This window comes from Ischnura elegans, chromosome 8, assembly GCF_921293095.1.
Source record: "Ischnura elegans chromosome 8, ioIscEleg1.1, whole genome shotgun sequence".
Classification (NCBI taxonomy): domain Eukaryota; kingdom Metazoa; phylum Arthropoda; class Insecta; order Odonata; family Coenagrionidae; genus Ischnura; species Ischnura elegans.
Genome location: NC_060253.1, coordinates 91,440,737 through 91,462,588, shown reverse-complemented (window position 1 = coordinate 91,462,588; position 21,852 = coordinate 91,440,737). Strand labels below are relative to the sequence as shown.

Below are 21,852 nucleotides of genomic sequence, written 5' to 3'. Positions count from 1 at the left end.
TGCCTATCAGACTGAGGATTTAAGTTTACTAAACGTTCTTCGTAAATGATCGTGATCTTCTCATCGGTTGCACTCCCTAGTGAAAATTTTAAGGAGCATGAAAGCAAGAGTTAATTTAATAATTTAATGAATTATTATGAATATGAAGAGAGAAGTGCATGAAGGGAAAGTAGACTGACAGAATACTACTCCGTGCAAATCTGCTTCAAACTTAAACAATAACAATGATACATTTTTAATTTAATGAATTATTTCAAAGTTGATATAATTTTATTGAAGTAAGTACAATAGTTTAAGTAACCGATCAGTGGAGATTGTTAGCTTTACTTTTTTACTTTTTACAATAGTGGGGTTAAATATACGGATTAACTGTAGCATGGGTTAGCCTAGCCAGGCATTATAAAACCGGGATTTAGCGTTTACCATTTATTTATCATTAAATATCAGTAAATTTCATTAAATGAAATTATCATCAATCCTTAATGTATGCCTTTTGGCTACATCTAGTTAGTGAGAATAATAATGAGACTCAGTAAAGATTTTCAAAGTCACGTTTGAAGTTTGCGTATTCCTCATTCGTGACCTTCTCATCTTTCGAGGAGAAATTCATAAACCTTCGATCATCAGACGTGTTGCTATGGCTATATACTGGTCCAATTATTACTCACTGTACCGGAACTTCACTGGACCTCTGGCATCACACGCGTCTTGATTCCTCATTTGTGTGTGCAGCCTGAAACGATTACTTGAAAGCCATTACATGAATGAACTCTTCAGGTGAAAATATGGAGTGTAGCGTCAATGGATGGGTTTGTCGAATAGAATATCCGTCTCAATGATGACGACTATATAGGACTGTAAATCTGTTTACGTATTTGAGTACCTAGTGCATGATAGAGGTTGTGCAGTTTTGAGAGTCAGTAGTTTGCTCGAAACCAGGTCAAGGCCACAGAGAATGAGAAAAAGAGCTTCGGTGTCCAAGTTCCTTTGAGGGTCACCGCTTTTGTATGAGATCTTTTCGGGTTCACGAGGGCGAGAACTACATTCAGCAAAGAGGACGATGCCATCCGATTATATCGAGTTCACACACAGTGGTATCCCTTTATGCGGGGCGCCCGGCAGCCAGAGGAGTCCAAGGACGACAGCAATGGAATCTTGCAGTGAATCCTCCGTTTACTTCTTCTGCGATAGCTCCACCTGATTTCCACTTTTGGAACTCTCTTGAGTGAAATATGTGTCTAGTCGCTAGTGACGCACCGAACGGTAATGGAAATGCGAGGTGAAGCGGTAATGGAGTTCTCGCGGAAGCTTACGTCTTAAGGTACGAAAACTCAGTTGAAACTCGGTTATATTTCAATAATTTTCCATCGACATGCACTGTATTTTTAAGTTTGCTTCTTAGCAATAATATTGTAGGAAATGAACACTCCTCCGTTCTAAGGAACAACAGAAAATGTTGTTTTAACCATCGGTAGAAAAAAATAAAATGGCCAGATGCAAATACATGGTCAAGGTATTGAATGTAGGTACTATAATAGTTTGTCTTCATTAACAGAACTTTTACTAGTGTGAACATTGGATCTGAAGCACTCAGGTCTTCAGTCATGAAACTCTTCAGAACTTATAAGTCCTGCTGCACTAGATACAAATAGAGAAAAATACTAAAGATATGTGTACATTTGAGAGTTTTTAGCTAGATTTGCTCTAGTGAAAGTAGTCTACTAGAAAAGTCTACAATTTAAACATCTCTGAGCACTCTAGCTAGTGCGACTCTCAGTTCTTGGGGGGCGTCCATAATAAATTTTGTTAGGTGATTTTGGCGATTTTTTGACCTCCCCTCCCTCCTTAGTGAGATATCGTGAGATTTGGCTCGATCCAATCCCTCTATTCTCACGCGATATTGTTCAAAATGCGTATTTTAGGTGTAAATACGTTAATCTATGCTTCATTTTGTTAGATTTCTACGTTTTTTCTACAAAAAATACGTGATACTTGCACGGGCCCCTTTGTCCCCCAAGTGAGATTGGGCGAAAAAAGGTATGACCCCTCCCCCCTCTAAAGGCCTCACGTAATTAATGGAGTCCCCCTTGTGGTAGATCTGTTCTCCCGCTAGAACGGCGTGTGAACAGAAAGGTAGAGTATCTCCTTAAACTGTTCTCGCGCCATCTAGGTGGTCAGGTAGAGAATCAGCTCTTGCCAGAGCAAATCCATCCTTTCTGCAAAAAAATTGATAAAAAGTGAAAAACTGGCCTCTGATTCAATTCAGCCGTTTGAAAGTTATGCAGGAGAATTATTTGGCGTTTTCCCAGAGTCTTAATTGAATAAAATTCTCTCGAATTGGTCTCAACATACGATTTTCCCGATTACCACAGAATGCTCAGCCTACTGAAAATAAGATCGTGAATCTCCCAGAGTAGGGAAGACTGGGACACATTTTGGAATACATTTTTTTGTGAAAATATTAGCGGCTTAAATCAATTTTTTTGAAATCCTTAGTTGCCTTGATCTCTTCTCAATTCCATAGAAAATTCCTCGAGAAATTAGTATACGTTATTGCTCTGGAATTCCGCATTTTCTGAACTTATAACCTATGTCCCAGTCCTCCCTCATTCCGGGAGGAATGTTAAGTGGTAGGAATGGGACACTAATGTAAATGTGCAAAAATAGCTAGAAAAAATGAGTTATTGATTCAAAATACATAAATGATAGATGTTTTAGTTATTCCTGGTCATATTTATACGGTTTGCGGTATCAGTAATAAATGTAAACAAGGGTTTCACTCTCTCAGTGTCTTTTGGAGTTTTGGAGCAAAATTGGAGAATTCAGTTTCAAAACAATGTCTTTTTTCTCTATGAAATAATGTCTTCTGGTTGAGAGAGGAAATTTTTTAATTGGCTCCCCTTTTTTCGCATGAATTTGACATTATATCAATCATTATACTGATTACTAAAAGTAGTAAAAAAGAGGAAAATCATTCCACATATCAGATTACATAGAAAAATTGGACTGTCCTTGTCCTTGGAAGCAAATTCTTTTATTGCATGTCTTGATAATGCAGATTTTGATGATTTCTTTACTCTTTCTACCTCTCTCAAATTTTTTCTTTCATCACAAACCGTCTTCACGGCTTCCAGAATCCACGATTATATTTAATTTTAAATTTGGCACTGGAAATATCTGCATTTTTTCACTCTTACCATTCTGGATTACTTATTAGGCATAATTACCAAATACTAAAAATTAAAATGCCTTATAAAATAAAACTTAAAAAATAATATTGCTTGGAAGGAGTGGGACACTCATTCCTCCCACATATCTGATGTCCCAGACCTCCCTTAAGGGCCATTTTGTGTTTCACATGTATTATTAGGTTTTAAAAAAATAGCTAAATGTTATTAAAATTATCAGTTATAAACCAAAAGGACATGCATTTTCATCAGTCCCTCCAGCGAGAGAAAGTCATAATTAAAATAACAGAAATTTAAAGTTGAATCATCTCACGAAAGTTTCGAAAATTGGTGTGAAAACCAATATCCTCTTCTTTATTCACATTCAGAGAAGTGGGCAAGGAGCCATTTTAGGAGAAAATGCAGCTACTGATACTCATACATGTGAGAAAAGCAAGAGCTAAAAAAACTTAAATCAAGAGAGAGAAATTTCAACTGTCCATTCCTCCCTTGTTTCCCCCACTCTCAGTACGAGGATTATCATTTTCATAAGTACACAAATTCAGAATTGGCTTGACGCAGATCTCCATTACCCTTTCCTATCCGCTAGCCTTTTCATAGTGACTTATTTCTTTCCTTATACATACTTTAGAGCCTGTTCTAGGTAACTCGGTTTGATGGATGGAGAGCGAATGGATTTGCGTTTTATATATTCTCCTTATTGTAATGGGAGTAAAGATGTGTTATTTTTGCTGATTCCTCTCTAGGAATATAAGTTTTGGTAATTACAGATTTGGAAGAAACCCACTTCATTCATCAATAATAATATTGCTCGATTATTGCTCCCTTATTAATTTTCCCGCAGATTTTCCGCAAAAATTAAGTCTTTACCAATAAGAGGCATTTCATAAATATTGCTATTAATATAACTGTCATTTTATTAGTTGATGCAATCAGGAAGTGATTTATTTTCATTCATGCATGGAAAGAGTAAGTGAAGAAAGCAAATAAAATTACGGTATATTTCATCTTTTAGCTGTCTTTCAGCCCTACCTGATATATTCAATAAATGGATGAGAAAAACACGCAACCCTGCTGAGAATCCATCCCTACCCATTGCCTGCCTTTTTTTGGGAATAGCGGAGGTCATTATTTTCTTTAAGTCCTCCTCATCTCATCTTCGAGTGTACTTACATTGGGATCCTTCCAAATCTTATGGAATGGGAGTAAAAGAAGAGGAACGGTTTCCCCATTACCGACTAAAGGCAAGTAGAATTGGTTGGTTTTTTGGACGGGAATTGAATATCCGTGGAAGGAGCAGCGGACAAAAGTCCTCGACCTTTTCGGGAGTGATTTTCTGCTTAGCTAGCTTGGATATGCATGTGAAGGGAGGGGTGTGGGGGGTCCTATTTGGGAGGAGAAGTGAGAAAAGGCAGTTCAAGAAGACGGTGCCTTCGCCAGCGGATAACGAACGACCCGGTCCCTTTTGTCAGCGGTTCCGTAATCGTCCGGGGGAATGGTGCCCTTTGCTTTGTTTTCCTTGAGGTCCCATTAATAAGGCGAATCAAATTAACGGTACCACTGGGGCAGTGAGAGAGGCATTTTCACGTGCTTTTCAATATCTTTTGCACTGGGGAACGACATAATTAATGAACCTCAGCGGAGTAAGTATTGTGCTGGTATGTAAGATTTAACACTTTCCCGGCGAACAGCATGTAAAAACTCTTCTCGGGATACCGCGCGGGTAAAATTATATGCCGCTCTCATATAATCTTACCCGCGCGGTATCCCGAGAAGAGTTTTTTCATTGTGCTGGTAAATTTTTGATGGTGTAGATTCTAATATCACGCCAAGCGAACCGCATACACAGTGTGACAACTAAAAAGATCCATCACTCCCGTTCGACCACTTCCTGATCTTAAGTTTCCTTCTATCATGGATAATTATATGTTTAACCCTGAATCAATAAACCTTTTTAATTTTTACGACGCGCCTATTTAAAACTCCGAAGTTTTATAAAAGCATTTTTAATACAAACTACTTTTTTACGGTATTTTAAACATTTTCCCCAGTACCTTGCATAAATTTTTTTGTAATAAATGAAAGTACAGAGAATTGTCAAAAAAATAAATTCAATGAAAGACATAAAACTTAAACTTTAAAATAATTATTAAAAATAAAACTTTAAGGTATTTGATTAAATAGCACAAAAATAATGTCATCATCGTCAAAATGATAAAGTTTTAGTGACCACGTGATTCGAAGCCACGTTTAGTAATTTAGGGTTAAAATCTTTGCTTTAATATTGAAATTTTCAGGAAATGTAGAGCTTTTTGCCTTAATTTACTTGTACCTATCTCAAATATTAAAACTAAATACACTTCAGAAAAAAATTAGTTAAAATTCTTCGTTAAGTGCTGAAAGTGTTGCATGTCAAGATACAGTCAAGTGCCAAATAAGGTCTAGTCTAAATTTTCCAAAATTTAATTCTGGTCACGTCATCAATGAAATATTTATTAATCAAGGAGTAGGGTAATTCTAGCAAGAGTGATGCGACCCCTCATTTACTAATTTATGTTACTTCCTGATGTTTTTTAATATATATGTTTCGTATGAGTGGCGGACCTGTTCTTCTTAGAGCGAAAACAAGGGAGGATATTCACATTGATGTAAACAATTCTATGTCAATATTATTTATTTGCAAATAATTATTGCCTTCTGAAAATGTGACCGAACGCGGCATAGATTTTATATGGTTTGCTCTCTCCAAGCGTGCATTATTTTCTCTGTTGTAAAATGACCCAAAATGAATTTATAATAAAGAAGTTGGCAAAGGAAAGACAAGGGCAAGTTAGGACATGCAAAAACTTTATTAATATACATTCCTATTTGAACCTTACTAGGCACTCTATAAGTTAGTCATTGGGTAATAAATCAACTTAGTGCCGAAGAAAGCCTAAATTTAAATCTTTCTGTATTTAGTTGTGGGATTTTATTGCTCGTGGGAATAAATGAATTTATTTTGGACTTCATTCCTCTCGAGTAAAGTCCCTTAATTTTGCATATTTATTTTGGATGGTAATTCTTCGCTCTCAAGTATATTTCCTTAATTTTACTGTTATTATCCAACATACCGTATTTAAGGAGGGTCTTTTACAACCAATTTGGAGTCTTTTCATGAATTTTCACAAAAAATACTTCAGGGCTTCATAGAGGTGTAGTTGCTAATCCCATTCAAGTGTTTGCTAGAAAGCAGTTTTGCTATATTGCTTATTTACCTGGCACACTGTAATGAATCGAAAAGAGTTTTGCTTGCAAATGAACTGAGCTACATTCTTGCTTCGTGAGGAAATTAAACCAGCTGTTGCAAAAAATAGGTAATATGATTTCCTACGGGAGAATGAGGATGGCGGAGACATTTTTTTATCCATCACGAAAAAGTCGATTCCATTTTAATGATATGGGAGCGTGAGCTTCTATGTTAAATAAGGTAAAACAAGTTTGATAGAGATAATAATCAAAGCTTCCAGTTTCCGCGATATTACATATAGACAAAGCTGTTAAAAGTAGTTAGTAACTTCAATCCCCTTCAACAGCGATCTAATGGCGAAATTCTAGGTAGTGCACGTGACTATAGTAAAAACCAGGAGTGTTGCGACCACTCGTTTGGTTGGTAGCTAGCTTGTGGTAATGAGAAAAGTTTTTAAGTCCTGCGATTTTCACGAGGTATCTGGATTAATTTTAGAAGTGCTACTATTTGCGAAACAAAGTTTGAACACCCGGAAAAACTTCTTTATTAGATTTGAAATTAAAATCATAAACCTCTTTCCTCCACGAAATAAATCCTATGGCAGTAATATCTAGTGAGTAAAAAGTCCATTTCAGTGATAAGCTTCCATGGAAACCACTTCCAATTGACGGTTTTGTTAAATATGTATATTTACATTGAAAGAATTTTACTATGTCAAGTTTTGGGAGGAAAAGAATTTCTAAGGAACAACACGCTTTGAAAAATTTTCCTTGAAACCCTTGTGGATTAAATTTAAAAAATGAAACAGTTTAGTTTATGAGACTTCTGAAGGTGTTTCTTTGCACCGCATCTTAAATGGATGGACCTTGATGAATTCATTCCGAAACATTTTTCTCGGGTAAGACAGAATGCAAGTAGATCCAGAGATGAGGAATCAATCAGCTTTAAAACTGGTGAAATATTTATCGATTCACTCACGATACGGAGGATGAATGGAAATATCAGGAAATAAAATGTAATCTTGATGCGTTTTTATGGATATTTTTCTAATTACGACCAAGTTTTCTATTTATTAATTGCAACCTATGTAGAATTTAAAACAATTTTATCATAAGTGATGGAAATTTTCCTAAAAAGTGCGTTTGGTTACTTAAGACAGGCTTATGTCTCATCAACAACGGGCGACATTGCAGTGGAACTTCTTTCTCTGGAGTTCATCTCAGGATGACATCCTTACGGGAATAATTACTCTTGAGGATGTATTAAATTTAAAAAAAGTAGAAACTGGACAACGAAAACTCATTTTCATTTTTTCTAGGTTTTCGCTTGTTTCCGAGATTCTATTTTGTTTGTTTGAAAACTCATTCGAAGGACGTAGCAAATTAAAATAAAATTGAGACAATTATATTTTTTCTGCATGTAATACGCAGCCTAAAAAAGTTAAACGGTTATTATTATGTTTAATTTCAGCCAGTAACGGAAAAATTCCTCGTTTAATCAACTCAGAAAAAGTTGTCAATCTGTGGGACAGTCTGGGATTACGGGTGCAATTCGAGCATGCGCCAAGGTCACCATATTCTTGACCTACATAATCATAATTTGACTGAATCGTGTTAAAAATTTTCAGAGATTTTATGTGTCCTACCTGGTTGTTTGATCGAGACTCAGGAGAATTACCAGATTAGCATACGTGACTTTATAATAAGTATTTTACGTAGACCTTGCTAATTAGTTGTTTGCGTTTCTCATATTATTTTTATAAATACTGTTTGAAAGCAAGAAGTAACATCAATAATCTTGAAAGGCTGAGGAGACACTCCACTGGGAACAGAGATAATGGTCCGTTCGTTGCTTCTATGACATCCTACAGATGTTGACGTTTACCACAAGGTAGCTATTAATAATTCTTTCCTTAAAAATACCTTTCCTCCATGCATAAGAGTTTAACTACTGTCAAACTTCCGTTATAGCTGTAACTAATTTTAATACCAAGGCATTGAAGCAGACGAAGCTGAAATCCAACATCTTCCATTTGATTAATACTCACGAATGAGAACGTCTTCAAGGCACATGTAACGCTATAAAAGGTTGTATGCATATGAATTTGTTAACGAGTAATCTCTGTCGCAGTGTTTACCGTAATTTTTGCCATAAATTAGTTCATACATACTGAAGTTTTGTATACAGATATTCAGGGAACTTGCCCTTCAGAACAGGTGCCGCCTCTACCGATCTCCACAGGAAACGACTTCATTAACCTTTATCGTCCTTGCCGTCCCAAAAGGGACCACCTAATGTTTTCGTTTATGGCCTTGAGGTCCCTTTAAGGACCACTGAGACACACTTCGTTTAAAATCGGCTTATAATGAGTTTCGTCGCTCTAGAGTTAACTGGAGAGCTGCTTATATTTTAAACCTAGGCCATTTATATGCCCGGCCATTCAGTGATACATCTGAGATTTAAAGCCGTCCTTTAAAGATTAAATGACCATACCTGGGCAAATAGTTTCCATACCATGTCTTCTTCTAAGACTGTGTTCCTGACAATAAAAGCGATTGCAGGTATCTTCTATCGATACTAGCAGACAACGAAGGGAAAAACGAAAAAAAAACATTCTTGAAAAGGTTAAAACAAATTCTACCACCCTGATTGCATTTTTACATTGTTATCTTGGTAAAAAAGGTGAATTCTTGATATATAAATAATGGCGGCTACAATCAGGCACTTTTTTTCGTAAATGCTGGCAAAAGTTATTCTTAAGGCATAAATATACAAAAACTACATTCCAGGCACATGTATTCACAGTAAGTCATTTGGAAACATATTGAGTGATATTTGATATGAAATTACCGCCCATCACATTTAAGAGCACCTGTTTACAATTTTGACGCGCTTAAAACTAGGCGAAGCTGGGGAAAGATGAAGTCCCAATGGGACTTCACATGTATTCTCCGTCAAATTTAACGCTTCATCAGTAAAAAATTTCAACTTTATACCTGTTACTTAGATATGAATATTTTCCATCAGTATTTTATCCAACTTAAAATATTGATATTTACGACACAGGCTATGGCGGATCCAGAGGGTGGCTACTGGCTAAGGAGGGCTATAGTCCCCCTTTAGTATCCAATTCACTCTAAATAAAATGGTGATTTTGTTCGAACCCCCACTTCTACTGGGAGGTTATCCCCAACCCCTCCTACTACTCTCCCCCTCATAGTCCCCATCTTGGATCCGGCTCTGGATACAGGTGAATGTTGACCGTGGTCTACTCGGAACACCTTGAAAATTTCACATTGATGGTTGCCTTAATGTTAAGAAAGTAATACTTATGTGTGGTTAGTAGTAGGAGGCATAACTTGGTGGAATTCCTTATCGTAAGAGTTTTAGAAATAAAAACTGCTTTTCCAGCATGATAATTTATTTGTCCGACCATGGTTTCGTTAAAATTTTCAAAATGATAAGGTGACCTTGAAAATGTTACCGTGTTACGACCATGTTCGGACACAATAAATCACCACGCGGAAAAAGCCAAGTTTTTATTCCTTCAACTCTTACCTATGCATGTATTATTGACGAACTACCACCAGTTGAGCGAGATCGATTTATCCATCTAGTTTCAAGCAATGCATGCAATGACTCTTACAGCTCTACCCTGGTAATTATTTCTGGGACACTGACCGTGTTCAGCTGGGGCGTGTATATGTTGAGACTGAGGCAATCTTCACTCATGTCATAGTTCCTCATCCTGCGTCGCCTCATCACGGGGGCAGACGGTGCCTCGGTCGAGCGGTTGGATGCACCCGCCGCCGTGGACATCTCCGGGGGCCCTAAGGAGGCCGGCGTCACCTCTTCCTCCTCCGACCACGCCCCCGAACTGCCGTTCCTTCCCCCGGGGGCCTCCAGGTCCACTGGGGGCGGCAGGGGCCTCTCCGCTATCAGCGCAGAGAAGAGGACCGATGGCTCTGGTGCGGACCTCTCCTCCTTGTGCTTGTGGTGTTGCTGCGGGTTCCTGTGGTGCTTTGGGCGGACCGTCTGGTGCTGTGGTGTCGGCGTGGTGGGCGTGGGGAACCTGACTGCGTCCCAGACGTAGTGGCTGCCAGGTTGGATGCACATTGGGCCGAATTTGGTCGCTTCCTTCGTTCTCCTCCACGGGGCGACCGGGACGGGTGCCTGAAGCAGATGAAAGGCGAGGATTGCGGGTGAGTACCAGAGGTTATTGCTTTAACTATACTTCGGGAATGGGACATCTTGGAGTGGCCACATCTGCGCGGCCTCCGAGATTCTAGTGCCATGTTTAAACTTCATTTCACTATGCGAAATAAATCACTTTTTGATGTTCCGCAATACTTTTTTTATTACTCCGACCCTGACTTTCAACTGCATATAGTCATTATATCTTGATAATAAGTTTATGTAATTGAAACTCAGAGTCAGAGTAACAAAAAAGAGATTGTGGAATATCACAAACAGATTTATTTTGCACTATACATATGTGGTTTTACCAAGTGAAGGCTGAACACTTGATATTTATTAATTTCACAGTATTACAAATGTTACTAATGTAGAGGTATTTTGAAAGGTGGATTATATACTTCTACATATTACTCTGCGAGCCACCTCTAAGGTGTTTGGCGAGGGTTTCATTATTTTGCCCAACCGACAAACTACCGTCGTATTTCACCGAAAAGATAACGTAACAACTGTGCGACCACCTTCGTTCCAAAGTGACTCGCGCCAAGGTGGCCTGTGCCAAGACGGCTGCGCCAAAATGTCCAACACCCCCTCTAAAGGCCGTTTCACACGGTACACGGAATTGCACAATCTGACATACGTGTTGAGGCGCAATCAAAATTGAGTCGTGTAAAGCAGTGAATTGCTAGAACACATGCGAGAATGCGTGGATGCGAGACGGCAAAATACCCCCTTTCTAATTTCGTTCATGCATTCGCGTAATTCCACGCCATTTTAGAAATGAATGCTGCTCTAACCTGCGCAATTCCGTGCCCCGTGTATAACGGCCTTAAGAAGTGGACTCTCGCTCCGCAGGAGAACAAGGAATGTTCGACTGTAGACGGAGAAGTTGTGGAAATCTCCCTTATTTTGCATGTGTAGAGATCTCACACAAAGCAGTAAAGAAATAAATACTTAGTTCTGCATTCATTGGGTTATTATTGGCAGTAATTAAGAGTGAAATAAGGTGGTAGGCGAAATGGTGCGGAGATTTGGAGCAGATGAGAGGAGTGAATTGTGGGCGAGTGCCAGGAGGAATTGTAATAGTTATACTTCCGGAAGTTTGTGAAGTTGACTCTCAATGCTCTGGAGAGTAATATCTGTTTGGCTGTAGAAATAGTAATTGTGAAAATCTCCCGTCTTTAGCATATATAGAGATCTCAGACAAGACAGTAAAGATGAAGGTATTTAGTTGTACATTCTGTGGTTTAGCAGTAAGTAATTCTGAAAAAAGATGGTAGATGGACCAGTAAGGGAGCCCGAAGCAAATGAAAATAAGGCCTCGCGAGTGAGTAACTGTGGGAATTGTAATAGTTATACCTTGGCAAGTTCCTCTAGCAAGTTTGCTCTCACTGCGCTGGAGAACAAGGAATGTTCGGCTGTAGAGAGAACAATTCAGAAAGTCTCCCTTCCTGAGCGCGTGTCTCTCAATCTCAGACAAGGCAATAAAGAGGTAGGTACATAGTTTGTACATTCAGTGGGTTAGTATTGGTAGTAAGAAAGCCCGAAAAAATGTGGTAGGCGTACAAGGACAGTAGCCCGAAGTAGATATGTGAAATATAGCATCAGCCCATCAGCGCACGTAACCAAACGTATTTTCTGGAGATGCCATTGAGCTTTACGTTTACGAACATAGTAAACATGAAGGATACCGGAAATGATCGTGTTATATAGAAAATGATGGCTTAAGCAATAGTTTTCGCTATCATCGAGAAGAATAGTTGGAATGATCGCTGGACTTGTACCTGAAAAATGATCATGTGATTCAGGCTTAAGTACACCTCCCGAAAGTCGCGTTCTCTGAGCCCCATCGTAAATAGTTTTCAGAAATCCTCTTTTTCCCCATGATTTGATTGATTCATATTATGATAAATAATCGCGCGCAAGAAAAGTTACTATGGCGATCATTATCCACAAGCAAAATATATGCATGGTCTTCACCAAGGCTATCCATGTAAATGAGGGAAAATACCTTTAATTTCATATTCCTTTTTTAGACTAACAACGTCATGCAGGGGCGAGAGGAAAAGCATTACGTGGGGATTGGGTTGGTGGTTGCAGCAAGCTTGATTTAATTTTAGCATTATTTTCTTGTTTAAAGAAATGGAAAAAGTCCATACGCCGAAAGTGTGGGGCTTACGTATTATTTTTGTGATTTATTTATCGTATTAAAAAAGTACTTCTTTATGTGGAAGCTTATAAGATATCCTCATTTTTGGATTTCAACTCGACCATGAGAAAGTGTATGGGTAAATACCCATTTGCGAGTAACCTACCCACTGTTTACCAGTCTCTTATCATTAGACTTGTTCAAGGCATATAATTTTCCTTGGTGTATTTTTGGAGAATTAGATTTATTTATTTCTTCTCTAACTCATTATATCCCATTGTATGGCATTAGAAAGAGTTGACTTTGGGCCGCTAGCTAATGCTAACTATTTGACACTCATTGACATTGTTATTGCCCCAGCCAAGCAAAACGAGAACCTAGAAATATTTTAAGCCATCGAATCAATGGAATTGAGATATATTTCTTGAGAATCTATCCAGAAGAGAGTGCTATGTCGGCGGCATAGTGTTTTGTCGAAATACTCATCGGGCCTCTCTGGAAATGCTCAGGTTTGATGGCTAGAAATTTAAACAAACTGTCTTGAACTCAGATCATGGTAGTGATCATATGGAGAAGACGAAATATATTTCCAATCTTACCTCCGGGAAAGAAAATATTTTCCGATATTCCAACGAAGCCTTATTGATTCAGTGAACTGGCTAAATTGATTTCATTGGAAACATATTAGGCTCTTTTATGGAGAAGTATTTTCATTTGTGAAAAACCAATTAAAATTAATGGCCACGACTTCTGTGAACCTGGGGAAGGAACGCTTTTGCTTTTATCGATAAACGAAATCCCCTAACAAAGGTTCTCCCGTAATTTGAATCTAAGCACTTCATTTCTATAGGGTATCTATCCCATTCCGACGGCGGGAATTCATTTTTTATGGGAAAGATACCGAAATGAATATTAGATAAAAATACGCAAAATTTTTCATGCAAGAGCAGATTCTTCTATTGAAATGGTCTCTTCTTTCAAATTGAGAGATTCTTTACTAACGCTGTGAAACTATGATAATTTATTTGATCGGTGAAATTTCATTGAAAGCGTTTGAGTAAGCATCTAGCCTTTTTCCTGGATAATGTATGCATGGATACTTCTTTGGACGCTCTGAAATAAATTAATGTCCCGAAACTGTATGAATGAGCACAACTTCGCTGAAATCTAACGGATTTTATGAGAGCTGAATCATATCGGCTTCTTTTTCTGCAAATTTTTCATTGACAATTATTATTTTGAACACTGGATGAGAAGCTTGTGCAAGATTTTTTTCCTTTGGCAATATTCAAAATACCTGTTTAACTGCTCTCTCCAAAACTTGGGTGCCTATATAGCTATGGAAGTATATTTTTTATCACAACAGCTTTTTCGTAAACTTTTGTCAATCGATCGTTCATTACCATGGGGAATTGAATATCAACAACTATAGGACCATGCCTATTTTGGCTTGTCATTGATGGCAGTTTTTTCGTGGAATTAATCTCGCTTTAAGTTAATTGAAGTCTGAACACGGGGACCTGAGTTGATATTACAATTCATAGTTCTTTTTTGGATGTTAATGTTCGACAGCACGACTCAAAACTAATTAATTTCGAGTAGGAATGTTATTGTTTAAGGTTTTAACGTCATACTTGAGGGTTAATGCAAAATATTAGGGTGCACAAAATGTGAATGATTTAATCAATATCTATTTGAAGGCAGTGTTTTTTCCAGATTATATTCATGAAATAAGTATTCATGTATTTGTAGCTACTTTTGATGAAATGAGCATTTTTTCGCAATTATTTTCTAGCAATTAAAAAATTAGTCATGTGACGAGTCTAATTTTTTGTCATGATTCATACAATATAATGAATAGCAGACGAACCTTTGTCAGGATGTATATATTCCAGCATTGATCAACAATTTACCTTTGCCGGGACAAATGCCACCATACGGGCGTGTAAGTGCAATTAGGTAGTTAAAAAGTGTGGAAATTACCATTTGTGTTCTTTCATAATGGAAATCTGGCTGTTTACGGAGACGTGCATACAGATAAAGTAACACATCTGTGCAGATGAGCTCACCTATTCAAACCATCCTTCTGGTCGAATTGCTGAGTGAATACTTCGGATAATTCTTTAATTAGTACCAAATTCCTCGTCCCCCATCGCTTCGGAAGCGGTAAACAGGGAATCATATAGATATAACACTGTATTTGATTTATTTCTTTAAATGTTTGTTCCCTTTCGTGCGATGTGGAAGTGAGACTGCATCTTTAAGGGTTATTTTTAGTTGGACTGTATCCGCTGTTATCTCCCCGTCTCAGTGTGAGAAATCGAAGGTTTTTTTCCATCCTGCTAAAAATGAACGTCGTTCCCACGCATCGAGAAAAGGGAGTGCGAATATTTATTCCTGGAAACAGCGAAATCGCCAATACCGTTCGTGCGCAGCGTAGTGCAAAATTGAGGGGAATGGGCTGGAGCTTTCCCCTTAGGGATATTTTGGAGGAGAAAAGAGTTTTCTTTTTTTTCTTTTTGGCCTGCTGTCTTCATCAACTCGCAGTTCGGAAATGTTAAGCGTTTTCCGATATAATCACGCTATTCTTTGACACAATGTAATCAGTGCCCACGCTTTGACAAACAGTTTAGATCAAATCTCCGAGTTCTTCAAATTATCTTTCTTTGCTGCTTCATGCACACTAATTATTTTGTTTGGGTATTGTTATCGCACTGGTCGAATCAATGTCTGAGTGAGCACAGATAAAAGGAAGGAATTGTATTTATATTTAGCATGCGGGAGGAAAAAGTGCCGACACCTCGTTACGTATATTAAGTGATCATAGGCAAAAAAGTTCATGCAAAACATTTTTCATACTTCATATAAATTTGATTAATTACAGCTCCACATTAACACACATCTTTTTGTCCGTACCATTTTACCCATTAATTTTTTCTGCTCCCGCATTAGCAGTAAAATACGTTTATTTGCTGACGACGCTGTCATCTATCGCGAAATTAGTGATCACTCTGACTATGAGATTCTATCATAGGACTTAAACAACGTTCATTTGTGGAACCAAGTGTGGGGACTCGAACTTAATCCGAGCAAATGCATGTCGGTACATTTCTGGCGGAATTTGTCCAACTATAACCACGTTTATGCTGTGAATGGTACTGACAAAGAGGTAACAGACGAAATGAAGTACCTGGGAATTACGATAACCTCGAACCTATCGTGGGGAACACAAATAAGGAATATTTGCGGCATGGCCCTGACGATATTAGGATTCGTCAAGCTAATTGTGGGAAGATTTTCGGATGAGAAAGTAAAAGAAAGGTTCTATTTCGCACTCGTCCGACCTCATCTTATATGCAGCGAGCGTATGGGATCCGGCGCAGAAAGACTTAATCCGCGAACTGAACAAAATACAAAGAAAGGCTGTGTGGTTCGTCAAAAACCGCTACGGGCGTACAGACAGCGTTACCCAGATGTTGAACAAATTAGGCTGGGAGCCGCTGGAGACTCGGAGGCTGCGCGCTAGGCTCAGATAGCTTGAACAATTGAGAATGGATATCTTTAAGAGCGACACGGAGAACATAATATTAGAGCCACACTATATTTCCAGGTGCGATAGAAGCGATAAATTAAGAGAGATGTTTTGCCAAACGGATAGATATGGGGAGTCGTTTTTCCCCTGAACTTTCAAGGACTTTAAACGCTAGTCCCAACTTCGTTAGAGCGCTTTATTTTTTTATGTAAACGGCTGGTGTCCTAACATCCCCTACCACACGCCTTTTAGGCGGCTTGCGGGGTATTATGTAGATGTAGATTAACTTCATTACATATTACAGAATTATTCCACTCATAAACACAACTTCACATGAATTTTAGTGAATAGGAGAAAATTTGTTCCAATCATATGTTATGAAAACAGTTTGGCCAACTTTTAATGTTTTCATATTAAATTATACGAAATATTAATCTGTACAAATGGACTTGGCTTTCGTTTCATGTTTTACGTATGGTATATTATTTAAGCCTAAGTATTTATACGAACCATCTACAGGAAGTATCTCTATATCGTCTATACATACATTCAGTGGTGTCTGAGGTTTTCCCTTATTCAAGTGTACACTGGCACATTTATTTAGTCCAAATTCCATATATATATTCTTGCTAAACATTTTTTCAGTTCTGATGTGTGCCTGAAGCTTTTATTTGGATTCGGCGTACAGTTTCAGATAATCCATGAACATTAAGTGATTGATTCTGGTCAGGGGCGCAGCAAGGATTTAAGGCTGGTAGGGGTTTAGGTGCAACTAATACCGGGGTGCGTGGGGGTATGGAATACCCACCAGGATAAGAGGTAGGTGCGATATTAATAACTTGCGGAATTTTAAGATAAATGGTTCAAAATGCTGAGTTTTTCGGCTTTCTAAGGGATATTTTATTAAGCCTTACTCTTTTATTAGTAATTTCAATTCAATTGATAAAAAGGGATTAAACTTAAAAATTTCTCTGAGCTCTGGCCCAAAACCCCCCCTCGATGCGCCACAGATACTGGTATCATTCTTACGATTTATCCGATATCCGATGTTATATTTCTTTAGCAGAGTTGACCGTGGTTTTATTGCTAAATAGAACCATAGTGGTGACAGTGAGTCACCCTGAAATATTCCTCTTCGGATGTTTAGGGAACACATTTTTTTTGTTTTGGAGGTGCAAATTGATTCTCCAGGTTTTCATCATCTCAGCCAGAAGTTCCCGTACTTTCGGGTTTATTTTGTGTACTTCTATACTTTTCAATAGCCCATCACGGGGTATGAATCAAAAGCCTTTGCATTGTCAATACATCCTACATACATGGAAGTTTCGATGGTTTCGCTTCAGAGCTTGCTTCAGATTTACATCATCTATTGTTAATTAGTGCTTGTAACCAAGTGAATCTTTTAAACAGCCTTTCCGCTCTTCTCCTATAAGGTGGTTGTATCACAGTGTACGTAGATACTTTCAGAGATTATTGCAGTAAATAAATTGTAAATAATAGACAAGCTTGTAATCGGTCTGTAGTTTTTTTTGGATGACATGGATCTCCTTTTTTTAGCAAGATATATGTATTTTCTTCAGTTAAGTGTTAAGGAAGTAATTTCGGATCTCGTAGAAGTTTAGTGCAGCTATTAACTAGGGATATGTGGCTTCCTATAAAGTACTTAATCAAGAAATTGTGCAGCGTATCAGGTACTGGACAATTCCAGTGGCTTGCCCTCTTGCTTGTTAACATTATGTCCTTAGCAGTGAAACCCTCCAAAGACATTGGGTGTACATCCTCCCGTTGTTTCCTTATTCCATTCAACCAACTTGCACTAACGTTGAAACTATGCGGAGTAGACAAGCCAGAGAATGCTAATAGTTTAGAAAATCATGTGAGTCAACAGATTTTACAGCTGAATTTGATTGGCTCTCTGTTGATTGCTCCAGTTGGTGGAAAAATTTCTTCCGTTAGTTCCAGAACATTTCGTTTTGTGTTTTCCTCTTAGTTAGTTCATTATATATCCTAAGTCTCGCCGTTTTTAGTTTAGCCTTCAGCCTAAATGCGTCCTTTAACTCAATGAGTTTTTGAGTGATGTGTTGGTCATCAATTGGTACTTTTTCTTTACAGCATATACTTAACACTTTATTTTTTAATTTTCTCGATGGACTTCCTTCCATGCACTCCTTTATTGCATCTGCCTTGGATCTGAAATAGTTAATACTTTTTTTCCGTTCGTAACCTCCACGCGGATTTATTTGCGCTTATATTCGTTTTATTTCTCTTCATTAGTTTTGGTACATAAGTTCTCTGACCTCAATGCTCAAACTTAATGCAATTTAGATCAATGACTGTCACTACAGCACAGTAGATCGATAAATGCACTTCATCCAAAGCATGGGCATCGATTATTATTATTATTATTATTGTTATTACTTCTACAAGACTTAAATGGCTTAGCAGGACCAAACCATCTCGGTACAAATATTACTGTAATCTTGTTATGACTTCGCATAAATTGTTGTTATCCTTGTCTTTCTTTTGTAGTTACTAAAAGGTATTAAAGTATATTCACTATCATTATTATTATTATTACTATCATAGTGAATATAATTTAAAACTGTAGTGCAGACGAGACGTTAGTAGGGAAAATTTTAGTATCCCAGAGCAACGAAACTTTCGTGGCCAGGAAGATCAAATTTTATCTGCTCCGATATTTCCATCCTGATGCGTTAAAAAGGGAGCTATCTCCATTTATTTTTCCGAAGATGTCCTGTCCTCCCGCACGCGTGATATCTCCCCGTTAATACCCCACTCCCCGCCATGCCATATAAAGTGAAATATGTGCGCGGCGGACCATTTCATAAGCCACGGCAAACGTCTGACATGTAGCATCGGGGTGAGACAAAGCGAAAGGAGGAGGCCCGGGATGAACCGATACACAGGAGATTAAGGGCGAAGGAACAATGGCCGTCTTAACGTTTGCGATATGAGCTCTAAAAGGGAGCGAGGGAACGTGAATCTTGTGCGGGAAACCAAGCCAGCTGGTCAGCGCTTAAAGAGCATTAATGGGACGCCATTCAATCACGCTGCTGTGATTTAGGAGAAACGCGTGAGGGATAGACCTAATCAGGAACTTAGAACAAGTAGCTTAGTTTCTCAGACGGTTATTTTCTTGGATACTGTACGTGTCATTTTCATAAAGGTAAGGTCACTTTACGCCAAAAAGCATCATTTTCAACACGATCGTCTCCTATTATTTTCTAATACAGTATATTTAGTGAAACTTGTGTTTAATGAAAAATTTCCAATTTATAAACTTTGACCACAATCGATAAGAAAAGCTGTGGAACAACAAAATGGTCAGGTACATCTATAAACTTTGAGCATGTATTTTTAGAGATATCACTACCATCAAAACTTATTTTTCGATTCCAATGTAGTATTTTATCAGATATTTTTAGAAAGTGAATAAATAGCGTCTTCAGCTTCTTCTTCTTCAGTCTTCTTAGGAGAGATGGAACTTTTATGAATGATGATTTTTCTGTTAGATTTTTATGAATTTCAAACTAAGGTGATTTTACTTTCATTTTTTAAATGAAAGCCCATATTAACCGTTACAATACTCTTATAATAATTTGTATTTTCAGTACATGTAGTACTTACTCCTCGGTTTTCCTTTCCAATTCTAAATTCTAAATTTATTTTTCTAAATGCGTAAATGTGCCTTGAAAGGCAAGGGATACCAAGTTTCTGGACTAGAATATATGATGTAAATAACATTTGATGCTTTCCCAGCGAATTACGCCGATGTAATTTTCACAATATCCACACAGAGTTAAAAACTTCATTTCTTTCGACTCGGGGCTCGAAAAGTCGGCAAAAGTGGAGTTTTTAATCCGGTGGAAATCACGAGAAAAGTTTACCCCCATAGATTGTGAGAGGTTACTTTTTATAATCTTGTTTTGTTCACCTCCGATTAATGGTAGTTGAAGTGCTTTTGCAAATTAGAAGTGTTACATTTATAGATTAGCATCCCATTCTCTGAGAATTTTACGCCTCTAACTCGCATTTATATTTTTTTGGTCTCCGCGAGTCTTTTTTTTCTTCGTTTTCCTCTCGGCGGAAAAAACTGCGCTTTCAACAGGTGTGCACCCGTCGAGTTTTGCTTCCTTCCTTCCATCCTAGCCAGAAGCACAGCGTATGATAAAACCAGCAGGAGTCCGTGAAACTCCACAGGTGAAACAGTCTCTTTGCCTTTCTCTCCAAATCCAATTAATTCTCGTTTCGACTCGTGATTGTTACCGTGCTTCCGGAAAACTCACGAGGCACTGCTCTAAAAATATCCAACCCTTCTGTTTTTTATTTATTTTTCTAACTATTGGTCTGTAGCGGTATGCCCCTTGGATTCAGTCCGGCTTTTGTTATCGAACGTCCGTAAAAAATCCGTCCGCCATTTCTAGGTCAACTTTTGGCCTTTTCCCTTATATTCTCTTAGCTACTTAACCTGGTCGATTCCTCTGAATATACTGTCCTTACGGATTAGATTTGTAAAATACTCTTCCCCATCTGATTTTGCCCACTTCTCATAGTTTCTTAGTACCAATTGGATTGGTAGCATCATTTATATAATATGCCTGAATAATGTATAGGGATGCGATGACAAAGCCATCGTTGTTTGTAAAATACTCTTCCCCATCTGATTTTGCCCACTTCTCATAGTTTCTTAGTACCAATTGGATTGGTAGCATCATTAATATAATCTGCCTGAATAATGTATAGGGATGCGATGACAAAGCCATCGTTGTTTTTTAAAGTCCAGAAAGATGTAATTTTTTTGATAATTAAACATCAGGGTAGTTTCCTTCATCAAAGAAAACGAAAGGTATTGATTGCGATTCGATACCCACCATTGGTGTACTCATAATGTACAAATTATTTCGTTAGAGAAATCCCAGTTTAGACGAATGTTAATAGTCAATTTTAACCGCATTTGAAAAAGGGCCCATGCGATGCCACCCCACGTGACGTCACAGGGACCTATAGTTTCTATACGAGTGGTCGGGAGTTTTACATCGTCTGAGATTACCAATGCGTGCATGAGGCACAGACTTCAGGGAAACATCTCTTAATAATCACCTATTAAAACTGCCTATGGTCGGAAAGTTTTCTTCGTTTGATAAGGTATTAGTAATCCTTATTTAAGCCAAGCGCTACCTGCTAGCAGGGTACTCTGCTACCTGATAGCAGCCTGCATCGTATCAGCGCTCAATGCCTCGCCCCAGCTCACCTCAAACGCCGAAAGCGCGAACCAGAATGACGTCACACGGCGTTTTCCCAGCATTCATACTTAGCCGTCGCGTTTTCGCGCGCTTGAAAATATTCACTTTTCATTTAAACGCTAAAAATAGATATCGTCAATTAAAAATCTAAAAGCGTAGCAGAGTACTCAGAGCAGTAGCGTTTGTAGTAGGATGCTAGCAGAGTACTCTGCTACCTGCTAGCATCCTACTAGAAACGGAAAGCAGAGTATCCTGCTAATATCCTGCGTCGTATCAGCGCTCAAAGCCTCGCCCCA

At 38.1% G+C, this 21,852-nt stretch overlaps 1 protein-coding gene across 1 annotated transcript in view; it reads right to left on the bottom strand.

Annotated features, from left to right (window-relative positions):
- LOC124164456 (neuroligin-2-like) overlaps positions 1–21,852 on the bottom strand; it is a 113,653-nt gene that overhangs the window by 77,592 nt on the left and 14,209 nt on the right. The window contains exon 2 of the mRNA XM_046541782.1: positions 10,099–10,590. Coding sequence (XP_046397738.1) covers positions 10,099–10,590 — 492 coding nt within the window. The remainder of the gene's footprint in view (positions 1–10,098; positions 10,591–21,852) is intronic.